General features: G+C 37.0%; 1 protein-coding gene across 1 annotated transcript; it reads right to left on the reverse strand.

Moving 5' to 3' along the window:
• Positions 1-883: 883 nt before the first annotated feature.
• Positions 884-2,199, reverse strand: LOC149690966 (uncharacterized). The gene is made up of 2 exons (XM_089869448.1): positions 2,151-2,199; positions 884-2,088 (listed from the first exon to the last, which is right to left on the reverse strand). The coding sequence occupies exons 1-2, from the start codon at positions 2,197-2,199 to the stop codon at positions 884-886; spliced, it is 1,254 nt and encodes a 417-aa protein (XP_089725574.1).
• Positions 2,200-15,202: the final 13,003 nt, after the last annotated feature.

Genomic DNA, 15,202 nt, shown 5'->3' on the forward strand with positions numbered 1-15,202 from the left:
TGAAAGGAGCCACCCTTTCAATCGCTGAGTTAAACAAAAAGTGGAAGGAGAAAATTATGTTTTGAAGAAAAAACATAAATATTACGGACAGATTCAGCCAGCGATGGCAGTTTTAAATTTTGAACAATGTCACTTGGCCACTTTTAGAAAAAAAGCGCTGACATACTAGTCACTGTAGTGAAAAGGACAAAGATTTTGTCGAGGGGCTAGTCATTCGCCAAAATTTTGTACACCTGATTACTGATTTCTGAATTTTTATATGAATTCCTATGATTACTGGACGAATTCCTTGATTTCTGTGATTACGATTATTTTCGGTGATTTCCATAATCATTACACTGATTTCCCGTTATTGCCGCGGATTACTTGTGATTTCCGTTTGAATTCCAATGAATTCCGGTGATTTTTTGGTGAATGCCGTGATTACCACTGGATTCCTCGTGAATTTCGATGAATACAGTGATTATTTCTATTTCAACTGATTATGATTTTTATTTTGGATTTTCGAATTCCTCCATTGATTATGCGTGATTATTTCACGAAAGGCGTGATTACCTAGGTGATTACTAGTAAATCATGTGATTATTTCTAATTTTCTCAAGATTTCACGTGATTTCCAGTGATTATCGCAGATTTCTGATTACCTTTGATTACCCGCAGAAATGATTTTGATTACTGATGATTTTCAAAGAATTCTAGAAATCAAGTAATCGATTTCTGCGGTTTTGTACACCTGATTATTCAAGTGACTAACCCCTCGGATTTTGTTTTGAAATTAGTTAAAACAATTTTATTTTATTTTATTGATACCGAAATTTGTGGGAAAAAATTGTAAAACTGTTCACAATTAAAATAATTTTTTAAAAGCCAAATGTCCATTTTATTAAAATCTAACTTCATCAAATATTTGTGATGACAAGTTTACAATGCCAGCTGCGATTAAAAACATAGTGTTAATGAAAGACTTCATCTCCCAATCTAGTTTTTCATTACAGATTGAAAAAAGTTTTAATCTTTGTATTGCTCTCTCTACGTGCACTCTTGGTTTTGCTATTTTCAAGTTTTCGAGTGATTTTGTTTCCGTAAACTGTTTCGATTTTTTCAGAAATGTTGGGATAAAAATTTGGATTCCTTTTTGTAAACATTCGGTATCTATTCTGAATCCCTTATCTACCATGCATGCGTCAACATATGGTGTTAACTTGTCCAATACTTTACTGTGCAAAGTGATAAATTTGTCAGATGCTCTTCCTCCATAAGCACTACTCAAAAATGTAATAAAACCAGCCGGAGAAACGCCGACCAAAACTTTAACAGTGGGATTACCTTTGTTATAAGAATTAGACAAGATTTTACATTTAGGTTTCTCTATTGAAATTTCGGTACATTCCAATACCACCACAGTTTTTTCAAAGTCTTTAAAACATTGTGGCATGCTATAAATAATTTCTTTCTTTGAGGGCCATTTGATTGCACATTTAAAAACATCCGCCACAATAAACACTGTTTGTTTAAAGTATCTGCGGCAAATGGTATCAGACATATTAAACATAGTAGAAAGAACCCCGTACGTCAAGTTCAGTTTAATTTTCATTAAAACTAGAAGAGAAAGTCCGTCCATTGGGATTTGAGCTTTGAAATTTATTAACATTGTCATTGATTCCACAACGGAGTAAAATAATTTGAAAGTGGAGATACCAGTCATACAGCTTAAATCCTCAGTTTTAACTGAATTCATAATACTGAAGGATTCATAAAAGTAGATGTTTCCTTGCACTGAAACATCTCTTCTTTCTTGATGCAAGGGCTCACAGACCTCAGTTTCGGGAGCATTCAAACCAAATTCAATATTTGCATGTTTGACAGTGGATTCTGAGGCACCTTCTATTTCTCTTTCTGAACTCGACTCCCTATAAGTTGAAGGTTCTGCATCATTTTTAAATTGTATTTGTCGATTATCAACCCTTATCTTTCTTCCATTAACTTTCTTTCTGGTATCTTCGGAAATAATTTCGTCATCGGTCAATATAGGCAAACATTGTGAAGGGTAAGTTCCAAGCTTTAGTTTCCTTTTTACTGTTGACAAATCTGAAGTAACAAGTACATTAAATCCTGGTCTTAAATTCTTATTACTTAAAAAACCAAATTACCTGGAAAAAAGTAATCAGTCTTTTTGAAATGAAAACTGCATACAACCATGTGATTTGAAATATCTTTTCCAATTTTTAGGACGCGTTGCCATTCTTTACGTCACTTGATTTCTTTTGGGAAACTATGCATACTTAGGCAAAATTAGCCCATACTTAACCCTGGGATATTTAGTTTTAACCTAGAATTACCTTGTGGGATACAACAATACTTTTTGCTAGGCGCCATGTTATGATCCTCCTATGATAACTTAAGCCTCGCCACTCGCCCGGGAGCCTGAGGAAAACTTACTCCGTTAGAACAGTTATCAAAATTACCACTAGGTGGCGCGTCACTTTTTCGCTATAGCCAATAGGATCTCATTGGCGATAGCCAATAGCTAAAGGTCATTTTAAGCCTAATTTTCAAACTTGAAGTCTCTTCAACTGTTCAACTGAAAGTAAGTTCTTAAATATAATAATTAAATATGTCATAATTTGCTATTTTTTTTAAGCTTTGGCGTAAAATTAGAATTTGCAACACTTAATTTTGTTGCCAAGTTTAAAAATATATGGAAAATAATGATATTTTTATGTTGTTTAAAATAAATAATTTATCGTTTATTGATTTAGGCTTAGAAAATGGAAAACGTTGTTAACCATTTTAACAAGGGATGCCTTGTTAGTTTTTATGGTGGAGGACGTGGAGGAAGGGGAGGAGGTGGGCGTAGAGCGGAAGTGCAGGTGGAAAAAAAGGAAAAAGGATCTGTTACATCTGCAAAAAACCGGGGCATATTGCCAAAAATTGCCGAAATAAGGAAGGTAGGACAAGAAAATAATTTTGTAAATTTACCTGGGTCTTTTAATGAACAAAAACATCCTTATAAGTTATAATTTAAAACTATTTATAGAAAACGTTGCCATAAATTTACAAATTCAAACTGCCTGAATGGATTTTGCTATTTTTCGACATTTTGGTATATTATTTCCTTGCGTTTCTAGAACTTATCTTTTACTATTTCGCGTTTTTCCCTACAATTACAATAGTTATTTTTATTGGTTTAAGCATGGATAAAGAATGCGCGTGAGGAAATCTGTTTTCACTCTATAGGATAGGCAACTCCCAATCTCGAACGACAGCTTATTCTGTATATACTCTGTTACAACATCGGTTGTCAGCACGCTCAAACGTAGGTGTCTATGCAACCTAGCTTTGTACGTGCTGTCAAGAGACGTCGAGCTAAAAAACTCGCGGATATTTTAAATCCTGAATATCCTTACCTTTTTCTCTTGTCAGCACGCACAAACCTAGGTTACATAGAGTAGCTTTGCGCGTGTTGATAACCGACGCTGGAACAGAATATATATACAGAATAAGCGGTCGTTTGATATAGGAGTTGCGTACCCTATAGCGTGAAAACAAATCTCATATACTGGGCTTTAATAAAGTAATCTAAGGTCATGTTAATTAAGTTATATTATTTAAAAAGTAGACGAAAAAAAGCCAGAGGTCGAAAAAATGGACGAAACCTCCGCCGAGGAGAAAACCTCCGTTGGGGAGAAAACCTCTGTTGAGGAAAATTAAAATAACTAAAAAAAAATTAATGTAAGTCACGTTTAATTTTGTAACATGGCTGCCAGATTTCTGGAGTTCTACTCCTTGGATCTGGCAGGGTGTTATACCTCCATGTTACATGCTCCTCCTCCCTTCCTAATCTCTGTGATTCTTACGAAAAGTTAGTCACTAGTCAGCTCTCAACTAGAGAGGTTGATTCCTCTTGTTATTATTTTTTCTACTGTCGAGTGTACGGTACAGTTGGGTAAATCCCTTTCTTTTGGATTTAATAAAATTTAAGAAGACTTGTCTTCTCTTTTTGAATATTTAAATTAAGTTGTTTTTATTTCTTTTTATGGCCCTCGGGAGCTTTCTCCCATAGTTAAATTATTCTACGGAGGGTTACATAAAATGGCGCCCGAACAGGGGGGACCCGAATAAAAAAGACTAGGCCTTAAGCCTTGGTCAGTCCCGAAAAATATTTTGGTTATCATTGTCGGTATATCCGACCCCCACGTGGTTCTAAGCCTCGGCTTCCACGATGGAAGATGATTAAAGATAATTGAACTAATTAACTTAAATCTAAATTAAATTAAATAATCAATTAGTAATAAAATTATCTTCGTTATTAATATGCTGAAATTAGATAACTTACAGGATTATTTGTATAAATGAGACAACTTACGGCTGTTCTTTAATAACTGGGGCAACTAGAAAATTGTGAAGCCAATATACTAACGTAGATAATAGTATGGACTGTGTTCAGATCTATGCAACATCGTACTAACAATAGTATAAGGACATAACGTTAACAAAGTTAATTTTGTCTGTTTTTCATCGAATAAAATGAAAATGTGGCGAATATTTTTTGATAATTCGAGGCAGAGTGTAATTCTGTAGCTAGTTAAGACAATTTTAACTCAATATTACGATAATTTTGGTTAATTATTGCATTTCAAAATGAATTTTATCCTAACTTAGCTAGACCAAAAAGGATATATATACTAAGCCAAATCATCTCCACGGCACCGAGCTCAGTATCCTAAGCTTGGAGCAGGTAAATCCTGCTGCCTCGATATCGAGGCTTTAACGGTCTGGAGTGGACCGAAAGTTAATTACACACTTAAATTATGCCTACATTTAAGATTAATGGAATAGTCAGATTTCATCACATGACCTCTGTATTTCAGGGTTATTAGGGTCATACAGTTTTTTAACACATTAAAGAAAGTTATTAAACACGTCATCTCCACATCGTAAAGCTTCACAGCGCCACAAATACTCGCATAGGTGCATGTAAGTCCTTGGTTTGAACACCTCCTCGACAAATACTTCTTTTCAATATAAAGTAATAGTCAATAATGTAGTACTATTGAGGCGATGATCCGGACATAATTCGATGCGGAACCTCCCTCCACGGCGTTCGCTTCCAGTCCATCATCCCATCCATTGTCCGTCAACTTTACAGCCTCGATGGTACTTCATTTTGAAAATTTTGGTCTCGTCTATCTCTACCACCAAACCCACACCCCCAATTTGGTATTCCTCCACCATCATTTTATCTATTGTCCTAATAGTTAGCTGCCACCTTTTCCAAAATATTCTCCTATTAATTAGTTGCCACCATTTCCATAATATTCTCCTAATAGTTAGCTGCCACCTTTTCCAAAACAGTGGTTTCAATAATTCGTTGCCACCTTTTCCAAAATATTCTGCTATTAATTAGCTGCCACCTTTTCCAAAATAATGGTTCCAATAATTCGTTGCCACCTTTTCCAAAATATTCTGCTAATAATTAGCTGCCACCTTTTCCAAAACAATGGTTCCAATAATTCGTTGCCACCTTTTCTAAAATATTCTTCTATTAATTAGCTGCCACCTTTTCCAAAATATTCTACTATTAATTAGCTGCCACCTTTTCCAAAACATTCCTAAATGTGTTAAAAAAGTGTATGATAACCTTGAAATAAAAGAGGCCATGTAATTAAATCTGACTATTTCATTAATCTTAAATTTAGGCATAATTTAAGTGTGTAATTAACTTTCGGTCCACTCCAGACCGTTAAAGCCTCGATTGCGAGGCAGCAGGATTTACCTGCTCCAAGCTTAGGATACTGAGCTCGGTGCCGTGGAGATGATTTGGCTTAGTTTATATATCCATTTTGGTCTAGCTAAATTAGGATCAAAACACATTTTGAAATGCAAAAATTAACCAAAATTATCGTAATATTGAGTTAAAATTGTCTTTACTGGCTACAGAATTACACTCTGTCTCGAATTATCAAAAAATATTCCCCACATTTTCAGACAAAATTAACATTGTCCAAATACTATTGTTAGTACAATGTTGCATAGATCTGAACACAGTCCATACTATTATCTACGTAACCATTTTAGCTGCATAATTTTCTAGTTGCCCCAGTTACTAAAGAAACCCCAAACTTGACTTAATTAAATTATGGCATACCAGGAGCAGATGACAAAGGAGTCTCGGACGCTAGCTTCCACAATATAGAGGGCAATGGCACCCGCGTACGTCACAGCTGTAGCGGTATCGTTTGCCCTAGAGGCGCTATCAGACATTATAGCAGACGATGTTTTTGGTGGACTATATCTGGCACCAAAGTCTGCTGGGAATTTTTTTTTGTAATAACGGACTAACGGTGGCTACTGAGGTTCGTGTTATCCGATCGCGACATAAATATACACAATATAATTACTTTATTCAAACAGCTGTAACCGTTGGTATTAAGATAAAAGATAAGACTACATTTTGTGACTTCAACCTACTAAATAGTCAAATTAAGTCCAAACTAGCTGAGAAACCCAGGTAAGCCAATGCTTAATTAACAATCTGTGCCCACTGGAATGATTGGGTTTGGGTTTTCAAAAGATAAAAGCAAGGTTTTAAAAGATGCCGAAACACAATGTTATATATGTGTTTTGGGGCCAAAATATTCCGTATTTCTTTTGAATTAATTGACTGCTACAAGAGGTTGGAAACGAAATCACTGTCTCTTACTTTTTGGGTTTTAAAAGATCGTGAGTGATTTCTTTTCCCAACCTCTTGTAGCTATCATTTAATTCAAGAAGAAATTTAGAAAAAATGGCACTGAAACACATTTTAGTTTTTTAATAGTGTACATACGTTACTCGCTGGGTTTTTCATTATGAATTTTAGTCCCAAAAAAGATTAAAAAGCCGTTGAAATCCATTTTTTAACTCTAATACTCGCTAAGCCTAGGCTAATTATAAGCAGACGATACGCATTTTTAAAGAGAGGCTCCAGACGCGATTTCCCAGATCTCCTTTCGAGACTTTGCAGCCACGCTATTGGTTGGAAAATAAAGCTCAAATTTCCTACGAGTGGTGGCACTGGCATAATGATTTTGGTTAATAACCGTGACGTTCGCGGATCCCATTGCCCTCTACATTATGGAAGCTGGCGTCCGAGACTCCTTTGTCATCTGCTCCTGGGCATACTCTGACGATAAACAAACATGGAGGTCGCAAACATGGAGGTCGCCTCGACCATCCGAGGATGAGGAAGACGATCTAATATTAAAGAAGAGGGAAGAACAATCTAGGGAAGGTCTGTTTACGTCTACGGAAGACGATGGTGACACTCTAGCACCACCAGAGACAGATAATCCTTTGGAGGATTTCAACCGGATTCTTCGAATTGAGGATGATAAAGACAAAGAGGATTCAGATACACGGAAGAGGACGGCCGCCTCTTCAGAATCGGATTTCTCTCCTTACCTACTATTCCCTCATAAGAGTGTTCTTGCCCCTAAGGTAAGTTCAACTTCCTCACATTTCCCTCCTCAAACTGGGATTGATTCTCTTGTTCCTCCAAAACCATCGTCCACAAGAGATAAGTCTAGAGTTAGTTTTTCAGACCCATTACCTAATCCAAGAGTTAGAACCATCGAAACTCAAATGTCTCCGTCTCAAGAAGTCCCTCAATTTGGACCAAACATAACCGATGAGGAATTAAAAGTCTTTATGTTATCCTCACTCCAAACTTTGGCTGATAATTCGACCGCACAGGCTAATGCCATAGCTCAGAATGTAGCCATAAATAAAGCTATAGCTTCTAGTTTGGATAAGTTGGTTAGGGATCTACCCTCATTAATTAATAGAAGTACAACTCCTCAGACGGGGAAAGTCCCTATTGAACCGCCAGAAAGGTTAGCCTTTATGGGATCGTCTAACGATAATGCCACAGAGTTTTTAGCCGCTTCTGAGGAATATCCTAAGTTTCACAAGCTATCAAATGAAGAGAAGTTAGCTGCATTGCCTCTCCTTTTAAGAGGGCATGCCTTGTATTGGTATAGGGATTTAATCCGTCAATATGATGATATGTGTAGTTTAAACCCCTCTCATCCTCATTTGGCTTGGAAGACATTTAAAAGACATTTTAAAGTTCAGTTTAGAGACTCCGAAGCTGACTCTAAGCTTAAGATAGAGATTAACCAAAGAAGTCAGAAGGATAAGGAGTCGGTAGAGGATTTCTTCGGGGAAGTAGTAAAGTTAAACTTAGGGATGACCCATCCTCTTACCGAAAAAGAATTAGTTCCAATAATAAAAAGTAATTTAAAGGACGAGCTTAGAAATCCCCTCCTTTTCTTACAATTTAGTACCATGGAACAGTTAAGAAACTCCTGTAAAACCATTGAGAAGGATATTGAAATTAGGAAAAGGAATGCCGAAAAAAGGGGAAAGAGGAGATCACCCCCTAAACCAAAGGTTACAGCTGAGTCCTCTTGCCCAGCAAACAGGGGCTCCGCCCATAATCAGTGTTCCCTAGGGCATTGCCAAAGCCCTTGTCCTACTTCTCCATCACAGCCTAAATGGGAATATCCCTTGAAACCCTTAGACTCTAGATCGCAAGCTAGAGCTCAAAACACTTCAAATAGAGGTCAACGATCTTATAATTAGAGAGCTGCAAAATGAAAATATTAAACTCCAACTCCAAGGCAATACGCAACAATGACTCCAATTCCTCCCAATGCCATAATCAAAAGTTTCAACTCCGAAGAACTCCGCCAAGCGAAATGTAAAACTCCTCCCAACTCCTTCCATGAAAATTAAAATTTCTTAAACTCCTCCCAACTCCTTCCATGAAAAATAAAATTTCTTAAACTCCTTCCATGAAAAATAAAATTTCTTAAACTCCTCCCAATTCCTTCCATGAAAAATAAAATTTCTTAAACTCCTCCCAACTCCTTCCATGAAAATTAAAATTTCTTAAACTCCTAGCTTCGTCCATTAAAATCTTTCTAGTTTCTAGTCTTTGGAAGATTTCTTCACACTTTAGAATTGGAAAAATAGAAACTTGTAGCTCATTAGTTTTCTTTCAAATTTGGCCTGAGATTGATATCACGAGTATAAAAATTATGATTTTCAAATAAGGAATAATATTTACTCATAGAATTCTTCTAGACATTAAAACTTAAGATTAGGGGAAAAAGGCGCTACGCGTTGTCGTTGAGTCATATTTTACGCTTAGTTTCTTAAATTAGCTATTTAATTAAAATCGGACTGATTCGCTTCGCAAATGCTATTTTGAAGGACAAGACCATGAACTTCACGAATCAAGAAATATTAACACTAGAGTCCATTCTGTTATTAGTTGTGCCTGCCAATATTCCTACTGCCTTACTTTAATATGCCTCAAAGCTAGAAAGGAGACTCTTGTCAATGTGTTTAAGAGAAAAGGAAAGCGCCCGCGGCCACACTGTGTGAGAGACTCACTGAGGGGACGTGTCACGGTGGGTAAAGGGTGAAAAAAGAATTTCGTACGAAGCTTCTGAAGACAAACAACGCTAAAGTCCGCTTTTAAATTGAAGACCTACCACTTACCATACTTAAGTTTTCCAACTCCGTAGATTTCCATGTTTTAAGATAATTTTCCATTGCCTCCCAACTCCGCACACGAAAACTTCCACTGCCACCCAACTCCAATTTTATCTCAGAAAAACATTTCCAACTCCTGGAGTTCCCATCGCTTAAACGCGAAACCCAGCGAGTTTCTGAGTTCTTCCACGGAGTTGCAGCTCTCTACTTATAATAAATATAATAACCAGAGATCAAAGTCCCCTGGTCGTCAATTGGCCTTGTCTTACCCATCTACTCGTTCTATCACTTGTTTTAGTTGTCAGGAACCAGGTCATCTTGCACCCGACTGTCCAAACAAAAAGATGATTCAGTCGGGGGAAGCCCAGACGGGAGAGGTCCCTCGTGGTCCCTCTCCCGGTGCCCAATAAATTTCCCTAACAAGAAGCGTGTCGCGTTCCCCCTGCGGATCGAATCCGTCAGGAAGGGTTCAGTTTATAAAAGGGTTACTATTCCCGTTACTTTTGAACACGCGACAGTTCACGCTAAATTAGATAGCGTGCCTCTTTTGTTAGTCTTGACCAATTGCAAAAAATTTGTAAACAAAGAAATTCTTCAGAATTACCTAAAGATGAACAACTTGATTGTGTAATTTGGGGCGACGGCCGTTATACGTTTACAAAAGGTTCTCACGAACTTGAGTTTACTCTTAAGTCAAATGAAAGTGAGAAACAATTTAAATTTAAATTCTACATAGTTCCTTCCCTCAATAGTGACTTTATACTAGGTCAAGATTTTCTTGAGGAAAATACAATCAAATTAGATTTTGAATCATCTCAATGCTTAGTGGGTAACTTAAGGATCCTTTTTTCAATACCATCAGAAAAGGATCCAATCGATAAGGAGATTGTAGAGAATATTAGGGACGCAGTTTCCGCAGCCCCTATTTCTGACGAACAGGAGAGAAGGGCATGTTGCCCAAGAATGCGATTTCGTCCACGATCTGACGGCAGACAAAGAAGATTTGACGACAAGGGGGCCTATTACGGCATACGCCCTGGTCAAAGAACACTTGGAAAGAGACGAACAAAATGAAAATTCTGGACCCATCCAAGCGGGTCTAAGCCCAAGAAACCGAAGTTCGCCTCTCCTCCCTGTCCAATGGCCTCAACCCCCAGAGCGATTCCCAGTCCATTCCGCTACTACCCAGACCGATGCTCCTCATCAACCCCCTCCTTCGGACGAAGAAGAGGAGCCCCAGTGGGAGCGTTTCGGGAACATGGGGTGGATTCCCAGAAGTCCTTTGGCAATCGAACAAGCAGCCCGCCCGATTATTATTTTTTATAAATAGAAAAGTATTATAAAAATTTTAGATTAATAGAAACGTTTTTTAAACATTCCACACGAATAGAAGTACATTTTAAATATTCTGCATTATTTATTTTACACCAATATAAACATGGTTTAAACATTATACATAAATAGAAACATGTTTTAAATATTCTACACTAATATAAGCATAGTTTAAAAAGTATACATAAATATTAATACGTTTCATAGATAGAAATATGTTCTAATTTCTAAATATTCTACATAACTAGAAACATGAGCTAAATATTCTAATAAATAGAAACATGAGCTAAATATTCTAATAAATAGAAACATGTTTTAATAATTCTACATAAATAGAAACATGTTTAAAATATTTACCCAAATAGAAACCGGAAAAAATCAATAAGTTACTTGCTTCATTTCCCATTTATAGCTGTACGTGTTACTATTTAATTTGTGTTATTCCGTTTATTTTTGTATTTTAAATTTGCTCCATGTGTATAATCTCGTGAGTTTGTTTCTTTTGGTTATGCACAATAAACCTCAATTTCACTTTCAATAAATAGAAACTAGTTTTAAATATTCTACATAAGTAGAAAAAATTCTCAAATTTTCTGCATTAATAGAAACATGTTTAAATTATTCTACAAAAATTGAAACATGTTTAAAATATTCTACGTAAATAGAAACATGTTTTAAATATTCTACATGAATATATATTTTAAACCTTCTACTAGAAACATTTCTGATGTCTTCCACATAATTAAGAACCTGTTTAAAATCACTTTAGACACTTATTTGAAGTAACTTATTTTTAAATTCTAACACATTTTTTTAAAAATTTGTCCATTTGAAGAGTGAAAGGCGGTTCCAGATAGTGGTTTTTTTAATCTTCAGTCCATGCTGTAGCTCTGCAGTTCAAGAGCTTGAAGTCTTCGTTCCACATCTCTGTTGCTGAAAGCGTGTCGTAACTGACCAAACATTACCAAAATAGACATGGTCATTGAAGAGACGTACACGAGCAATATTGCGCCAAGATCAACCAGAGATGTCTTCGAAAACTCAAAGGTTCGCTTTGTCTTGAGGTATTTTGAACAGGCGTGCTGATTCAACAGATAGTTGGCTCTCATTTGATGTCCAGTTTCCCAAAAGTTCATCAGTCTATCGAGAGAGAGAGAGAGAGTGTCGCCTAACTATTTTGGAAAATAAAGAAAGACTAATATTTACCTTATATTGTCGACGTCTTTCACTGTAGTCGAAGCCGCCTTGGACAAGTGGTAAGCGGAGGCGACCGAGTGAAAAGGATTTGTGCCGTAATGTAAAGCTTTTCCCGCTTCGTAGGCGTGAAGGCAAAAATATTCCAAATGTGTAAGAGTGGCGATGAAGACGGCTTTCCCACGATTGAAGACGTCGTCGTCGTCACCCTTTCTTCTGTTGAACTTTCGGAATCTTCTTTCGTATTCTAACACAAGGTCGTGACGGATCTTCTAATTATAAAGAAAAGTAAGTTCCTAAATACACACTCGAGAATAAAGACCTTCCCTTTTTACCATAATATATGTGAAAGGGATACTGAAGTAACTAGGAAAACCTTTCGATTTTATAGAAATTAAAGAGCATCCCAGGGCAACAGTGCACACTTTGTATTCAACATTTTTGGTTTGACCGTCTGTCGCAAGCACATTTTGCGGGTCAGATACGCGTCAGCATACCAGAAAGGGTGTCAAGTGAGAAAAACACTGATTTTTCTTAATCCAAATTGGCGCTTTAAAAAACCACCATACCAAAATTCAACAATATCGGTTCAGAGTTCTAACTGAGTAAACGTATCAGACACACAGACTGTAACTATTCAAATTTATAATACTAGTATGAATATGAATAATTTAGGCAGAGTTTATGTTAAATATAAAGGTATAGCCACAAGTAGAATAATCTTAGACCAAGTTCCTATGTAAGATTTTTTGCCGCAGCCTCTGTGTCTGAAAGTTCTGACGTTAGCTTTTTAAAATTTCCAACGGAGCTCGCGTGAATGGAGAGATAAAATTTCTAAAATCTCGGCCACGACCGAGAACGAGCTTTTGAAGCAGCGCTCCACAGCGGTGGAGAGTGAAGTAAAACAGGCGGGGTTAATTTTTTTATCCGAGTAAGTTCAAGCATGGAGGGTTCATCCAAGTGCACGGTGTTTGCGTTTTTTTATGGCAAAGTTGTATCGTGTGGAGTGCAAACGTTTTTAAAGAAAGCCGACGGAATTATATTTTTCTGGCACGGAAATACTCTGAGTTTGTTTTGAGAGCCTTTTATCCATTTCTAAATTAATACATTTACACCCGATTCGTTATTCGTAGCTTGCTCCGCCATAACGTAAACTCCGATCGTCTTATAAGATATCCGTCTCTCTATTGGCTGAGTAACTCACCACAAGCGGACCCAACCTCCAACCCAAAAATTGAAGTTTCGTACGTTTTTTAAGGGGGTGGAATTTTTTTAGTGAGACCCAGCTTTCCCCGGCTGATTTTAGTTGGCGCGGAGAAAAAATGTTAGTAGAGAAAAACTTTGGGTGTTCAACTACCATTTACTCTACAGTAAATACATTCGGCCTAGCCTTGGGATATCAAGTTTTAGGAACACTCGAGATGAGATGTTCGTTAGAGATAACCTGACACACAATACCCTCATTCCTAGGCTGGAAAGCTATGTCCTTTTAGATCATCTCCTTTTGGTATAGCTAACTCCATGCTAATCCTTTCTTCAACCAATATAAATATATTTGGTTTTTAGCCATATCATAGTATACGATAGGCTCTTAGTTTGACCCGAGCCGTAGTAGTAGTAGTACTTGTGGCCGGAGTTTTCGCTTTCGCTATCGTCAGATTTTAGCTTAAAAGGAACTTTATATTACCCCAACCCACCCATTGGGGTAAATGGGCTCGGTTAGAGATTTAATTTTAATTCTTTCAGGTCAGATCCGGGAATCGAACCCGGGACGCTGGCGCAATAGGTAGACATTCTACCAACTGAACCATAGAGACTTGATAGAACCTCCGAGTTTTTTATTATATATTTTTATCTCTAAAATGTCGGGGTGATGTGGGGTGGGGTACCTCTTAATCTGTGGGGTCGAATATTTTTGAATTTTTATCTGTGGGGTCGGATACTTATGAATTTGTATGTTTGGGGTTTTTATATTTATTTTCTTTTTATGTATGAGCTAATTAAATAGATAACGATTTTCCCCCATTTCCTACCGCGCTTCTCATGTGTTTCGTACTCGTTCGGTAGCTATCGTCATCTATGTTATGTTTGACTGGAACGTTTTGGCAGTTAATTCAAATGTGGGTTTAGATAGAGCTAACATAGTGTTAAATGAGCGTTATGCGTTTGATCATTTTAGCATTGCTAAAGGTAATTCGAGGGGATAATCACTAAAATGCGTAATCACTATAACTAAACTTTGTCTTTCAAACGTGTCTGGGCATAAGTCCTTGTTAGAAATTTATAAGATGCGATAAGTGTGCATCGGCATAAGTCTATGTTGTAAACTCATCGAGGGGATTATCACTAAAAACTATCTGTTCTTCGATTCGCCGGAATATTAGAATTACAGCATAAGTAAATTTATACGGTCATAATTTAATCACTGTTTAGAGTGGGGGAATCGAGGGCCTATTCACTCTGATTTTATGCACGGTAAATCATTTCAGCATTGAAAAAGATAGCGCTATTCACTCATTAATGTAAGGTATAGAGGGGTTATCCACTCATTAGGGTAGGGTATAGAGGGGATATTCACTCGTACGATATGGCTACTATTACGAGCCCTTGGGCCGTCTTGTTGTTTCAACATATGCATTTTCTTAAAGACGATTAAGTTACTGGACCAAAATATAGAATGGTAATAGTTTAAAAAAAGAAGCCATAATCGAGGATTTCTAGGTTATATCTTATTGATTCTGATACTTAATGGACCTTGGTATCCTCGAATATAACTTCTTCGGAAACAGTGATTCATACCTGCAGCTCCTGTAGCGTGCTATGATGAATAACAATCCGTATGCCAGGATATTTCAATATGTCGTCCAAGTTATTTATGTTGCGATCAATGTCCACCGTCAATTTGGTCGACAAGTGGGCTTTGAAGACTTCCACCAAAATTAAACAGCCGACAAAATAGGTGGCCAGAATAACCTTCTTGGCAGTTTCGAATTTGTTCGGGAAATTGTCAGAGAGCCCAATCAGATACTTTCATAGTCGCGGCAAGAAACTGGTCGCAATCGCCATGAAATTGAACACGAAGAGAAAAACAACGATAATTGTCCACACCTTTGAAAGACAGTGCTTTTGGTAG

This window comes from Phalangium opilio, unplaced genomic scaffold (assembly GCF_054372755.1).
Source record: "Phalangium opilio isolate 3A_F unplaced genomic scaffold, DU_Popi_V2 ptg000026l_1, whole genome shotgun sequence".
NCBI classification, from domain to species: Eukaryota; Metazoa; Arthropoda; class Arachnida; order Opiliones; family Phalangiidae; genus Phalangium; species Phalangium opilio.

What these genes read in the sequence shown, in the direction of transcription:
- LOC149690966 (XM_089869448.1), bottom strand. Translation starts at nt 2,199, where the DNA reads ATGGTTGTATGCAGTTTTCATTTCAAAAAGACTGATTACTTTTTTCCA. An exon ending in GACTGATTACTTTTTTCCAG is followed by an intron (nt 2,089 to 2,150) that starts GTAATTTGGTTT and finishes TTGTTACTTCAG; the next exon opens with ATTTGTCAACAGTAAAAAGG.